At 45.4% G+C, this 5483-nt stretch overlaps 1 protein-coding gene across 1 annotated transcript in view; it reads right to left on the bottom strand.

The window, feature by feature from the left end:
- LOC106812161 (regulator of telomere elongation helicase 1 homolog) overlaps nucleotides 1-5483 on the bottom strand; it is an 18915-nt gene that overhangs the window by 9915 nt on the left and 3517 nt on the right. Inside the window, exons 4-7 of the mRNA XM_014815964.1 lie at nucleotides 5126-5288; nucleotides 4609-4783; nucleotides 3023-3081; nucleotides 2631-2764 (exon numbers count right to left, since the gene is read on the bottom strand). Coding sequence (XP_014671450.1) covers nucleotides 2631-2764; nucleotides 3023-3081; nucleotides 4609-4783; nucleotides 5126-5288 — 531 coding nt within the window. The remainder of the gene's footprint in view (nucleotides 1-2630; nucleotides 2765-3022; nucleotides 3082-4608; nucleotides 4784-5125; nucleotides 5289-5483) is intronic.

Here is a 5483-nt window from a genome sequence, read left to right as displayed (position 1 = left end):
ACCGACGCCCGCCCGCTTCAGTCTGAGAAGTCGGACTCTTTCTGCCTGACCTTTGACCGCGGCGACTGGCAAAGATGGTGGCGGTCACTCGACGCCGGGGTCCTTGCATGGCTTCGTAGAAGCTCTCATCGCCTGACAAAGACGGCACGTCAGACTGATACGGGGCATGTTAACGTTTTCCTGGCCGCGCGGTTCGTAACCGTTCCGCCAGGCCAATTGAACAAACACTGAGGCTGTACATTGAAACCAGATGACCGTGAGCATTAGGCCAAACATAATAAATAGGCTGTTGTGTTCGGTCGCGCGTCCTCCTAAACTTTGGTTGAAAATAAGAAAATATAGTAAAAAAAGTTTTTGGATTTGAATCTGACAGACAAAACTTGGAATCCTATTTCATAAGCCTGTGTGTTAAGATGTCGAATTTAGCAAACACCTGCTAAATTTGTATTAAAAAAAAAAGCATTGCGTATGATTATCGGTTCTACCTTCCTTTGTATTAATTCATATTGAAACACTATTTAAATTTATATTAAAAGGAATATTAAAGAGATAAAACAGCATTGGTTTATATTATTACAATTTAAATATAATCAAATCAATTATTTCACTCTATTTTTCATCTAATTTAAATTACTAATAAGTCAAAGAAATATAGTAACATTCGTTACTTACGGATTCGAACGCTTTCTTGCCCTTTTCGTTCCGAATGGACGATTCTCTTCCTGCGGCCGATGTATCGAGACTTCCCGTTGTCTTGCCAGGTCTGCACACACATTGTTTTTCACTCAGTCACGATGGAAGACACCAGCAAACGCATTGGGAACACCTTCATTTATGTTCACTGATAACAAAATGTTCCACGTGAACACACCTGGTAGGATACGATAGAACACGAGAAATCCCATGGAAACCAATGTGTATAGCTTCTACTATTGTACACGGTTGAACCAAACCTAATATGACTGCTCAGCCATATGTACCAATGTACTACCATTCCGTGAGTCACGACACTCCTATCTAAACATGTATATTATGTACGTCTATACATATTACATATATATCATTCAATGTAATATATACATTGTAATGTTTAATGTACATACGAGTTCTGTACCCAAGATTCGGGCTATAGCAGTGGTTGCGCTACGCCTTAAGGTGTTGCTCGAGGGACTTCTGGTGGATGGTGCTGCTGCGGCTATCTGGTAGGAGAGTCTGAGCAGTGGGTGATATTGTCGGTCATGCGACACAATGCCCATGAGAACACACTGATCTCCGCGACACGTGTCTCATTTCTGCAGCTGCACCAGGGAACGGGCTGCGACTCGGAAAAGGACGAATAGTTACTCTTAAAAAATGGTCAAATAGTAAATTTAAATTTAACTTTAAAATTATACTTATTATTATTTAAATTATTTTTTAAATTATTTATTTTCTTTTTCTTAATTTATTTTTATTTATGCTTTTAAACATTATTATTATTTTTAATTAAAATAATACGCAGTTTGCTTGCCAAAGATTGAGCTTCATCTGCTCCTCTAACTGTAACGGACATGACAGCGATGACAAAATTTGTACACGTTGAAACGCTGGGGTTCGTTAACAAGAAACTGCTGCTTTAATTCTTCCCTTTTTCTCCACGGGTTCGTAGCGTTTGCCCGTGGTACGCATCTTTATGACCTGTTAAACAAAGTTATTTTTTTATGCTTCCATGCACACGGGCGAACGGCTGTTGAGGGCAAAAGATTATTAATGTTTTTACCGTGATCTCAATAAAGATTCGTTTTGCCATGAGTACGGCTTCTCTCTCTCCTTCCAACGAAGTATACGTATGCAAAACAAAATTGACGCGGTCGGAAACCCGGGGATTGGTCCTGTCCACAGATGGCTTTCTTCTCTTATTTTCCTTCTCCTACATCCTGTACGGCGCCGAGCTTTTTACGAAATATGATGTCTCCGTCGAATCGTCGGGAACTTTAATGCGGATGAGACAAAGCACAATGAGCGGCCGCTAACATTTCTTTTTTACAGAGCGCGATTTTTCTTTAAACGTGGAAATATCTGTGTACACGAGCGGCATCTGAGGTTAAAATAAAAAAACGTACGGCGAGTTTTTGCACGCTTATTCGACACGAGTAGTAGAACCATAATGCAGCAGCCCAGCTAAACACATCGCCCACAGCAAAGCAACACCGCGCTGAGCGGGGTAACCGCCGGCGACGCCGCGGCGAAACGCTAATCGCAAGGGAAGGGAACTCGATCATAGGAATCTTACCTGCCAGGGGTAACGTCCAAGTACGCAGCTACCGGTTAACGCAGCGGATCGTGAGCAGTCTAAACATTAGCCGGGCTAATGGCGGCGGCAGCACGCGACCCCCCCCTTCCTCTCACCACGGAATGGTACCAATGACGCGGCAACAACAGAACCACGACCGCAGCAGTCTAATGTTATTCGGGCTACCGCGGGGCAGATGTGACCCCTCCTTCTTCTCACCACGAAGTACCTATGACGCGAGCAACAACGGTAACCACGGACCTACCGGCGTCTAATGTTATTTCGGGCTACCGGCGGTGGCAGACGCACTGACACCTGCCTTCTTCCCGCCTCTCGATTCGCAGACATAGCCTCTTACATTCTCATCTCAGTCTTGAAGGAGGAGAGCGGGCTGAGCGTGCCGCTGGTGAGGATGATGCAGTGAACTCCGCTAGCGACGAGGTCCTGCATGGCCGAGCCAGCGCTGAAACACCAGTAGTGCAGCGATAGCGCCTACAACAACGTAACAACGCGATGTCAATAATCGCTTAGTTATTACGCGGTAGTCTACTGCCATGGCCGCAGCCAGCCTGAAACACCGTAGTGCAGCGTGCGACTACAACTAACGTAACAACGCGTGTTCACTGTCGTTAGTTATTACGCGGTATCCTGCGCATGCCGAGCCAGCCGCTGAAACACGCTTAGTGACAGCGCTGCAGACTACGAACAATTACGTAAAACAAGCGTGTGTCATCGCTTAGTTAATCATACGTGGTAGTCCTGCATGGCGGGCCGCTGAAACACCAAGTTAGTATGCACGCGGTGCGATACTACAACACGTACAGACGGTGTCATCGTTTAGTTATTACGTCGTGGTAGTCCTGCATGGTCGATGGCAGCGCTGAAACAACCAGTAGTTGCAGTGCGTGCGACCATAACAACTAACAGTAACAACGCGTCGTCATCGTTAGTTATTTACGCGGATAGTCCTGCATCGTGTGCGCTGAAACTCACAGTATGTGCGCGTGCCGACCTGTCAACAACGTAACAACGTCGTTGTCCATCGATAGTTATTTTACGTGGTAGTCCTGATGGCGGCGCTGAAACACCAGTAGTGCATGCGTGCACTGTATACAAGTAATACAATACGCGTGTGTCATTGTTAGTTTTACGTGGTAAGGCCTTGCATGGCAGCGCTGTAACAACACCAGTAGTGCAGCGTGTGACCTAACAACAACGTAACAACGGCGCTGTCATCGTTAGTTATTAAGTAGTAGTCCTGCATCGTGGCGCTGAAACACCAGTAGTGCAGCGTGCGACCTGTAACACACACGAAAAGACGCGCACGCGCTGTTAGTTTAATATTACATAGAGTATATTATAGAGTATTATAGCTGATACAGGTCGCGACAAACGTGGGATTTGGCTTCCGTAACGCACGCTGAAGGCTGCTGAATGCTAATGGCTAAGGGACGCGGTTGCAGCATCTCTCACCCTGCTTCATTGTAATGCACGCTAAAGTCTAGTCGTAAACCCAGGAGTGCATATAGGAACTGGCTGTGGTAACGCGCGCTAAAGCCTAGTCGTAAACCCAGGAGTGCCTAGGAACTAGCTGTGGTAACGCGCGCTGAAGGCTTGTCGTAAAATCACGTGAACACCATAAGATCGGCCGCCGTAAAAATTTCATAAAAATTCAAATGACTCAAAATTTTGCAAGTGCAAACCCTGGAGTGCCTAGGATTTGGCTGCGGTAACGAACGCTAAAGCCTATATAGTCGTAAAACCACGCGAACGCCATAGGATTCGGCCTCCGTAACGCCCTTCTGAAGGCCGCGGGATGCGATCGCGGCACCTCTCACCAAGGATTCACTCACCATGCCACCGAACAAGGATTCACCTTGCTTCGTGGTCTATAACAAGGTAATATAACATAATAATAATACACATCGTAATAACGTCCTATGCGACAGTGAGGCGACTCGCCTAGCCATGAACACACTTATTGACAAACGATCGCCTAAGGCCAAAACAAAATATAGGTGTGGTTACCGTTTCCCGACCGACCCTATTTATTCCCAGCGACCCTAAACATTTTATTGTCAATTTTCCTTAAAAAGTAAAAAAAAAAAAAAAATGAATTGGACAGTTCCAAAGGCACAACGCACATCCTTCGGACATGGTTCGTAAATAAAATGTTTCAATAAAATAAAATGTTTTCCCTACCTACCTACCCTATTTTTTTCGGCATGAAACGGTAACCACACCTATATTTTGTTTTGGCCTAATGTCATATTGCCAAGCAAATGCCAACCATGGCCCAATGTCATATTCCTTACCAAAAGGACCAATATTCTCACCTTTCTTCGTCGACTTGCTCGACTCCCACGGGTTTGCCGGCTGCTTATTGCTGCCGGACCACTTCTGCTCCTCGACGCTGACGAAGGTGCGATAGAACTCGCTGCCGGTGCCGCGCCCGCCCGCCTGCGGGCCACCGGGCGGCGCCACCTCACGCCCTTTGATCAACGGAAGGAACTGCGGGGAAATGCGCGAGGAGGGACGTGAGAATCGGAAAATTTGTTCGTTTTTTTTAAAAAGCGCCAAACGCCGTCGAAAATTGTGCTATATATTAAAATTACATTGTTTTCTGTGTTGTTGTAGGTTTTTGTGGACAGTTGGCATTATACAGCATGATGTTACGTAAGCAATCTTGAACACGGATATATTACACAATATAAAAATAAATTTAGTAAATTTGCAGCACAAAGTGAAAAACCTGACATACAGCAACAGCAAAATAATGAATTTTCGGTCGCCATGAATCGCATTCTGTCATTAACGTCTGCCAAACACGTGTGCACAGAGGGCGCCACTGACCTTGAGAAGATTCGTGACCTTGTTGAGACCCGCCCCCCGGCGAGCGAAGGCCCCCCCTTCCGTGTTCAACGCCAACTCGTTAGCAAGTTTATCCGTCAGGTCGAGCAGGTACAGTACGTTCCCGTCGTTAATGCCTACCGAAGCCAGCAGCTCAAATAGGTACCTATAAAATAAATTTATGTCAAAAATATACCTAAATAATATATACCTCAGGGGTAGAAATTAACTTTTGAACAAGGGAGTCCAACGAACTCCCTATCCTCAAAAAGAGGGAGTCCGCAGTCTAAGGTTCAAAATTAAAGATATTAACAATAACGCATGTGCTTATTTTTAAGATTCATGCAGTTGCACGTCTGCC

The sequence above is a fragment of the Priapulus caudatus genome, unplaced genomic scaffold (genome assembly GCF_000485595.1).
Source record: "Priapulus caudatus unplaced genomic scaffold, Priapulus_caudatus-5.0.1 Scaffold614, whole genome shotgun sequence".
NCBI lineage: Eukaryota > Metazoa > Priapulida > Priapulimorpha > Priapulimorphida > Priapulidae > Priapulus > Priapulus caudatus.
This window is presented reverse-complemented; position numbering and strand designations above follow the sequence as displayed.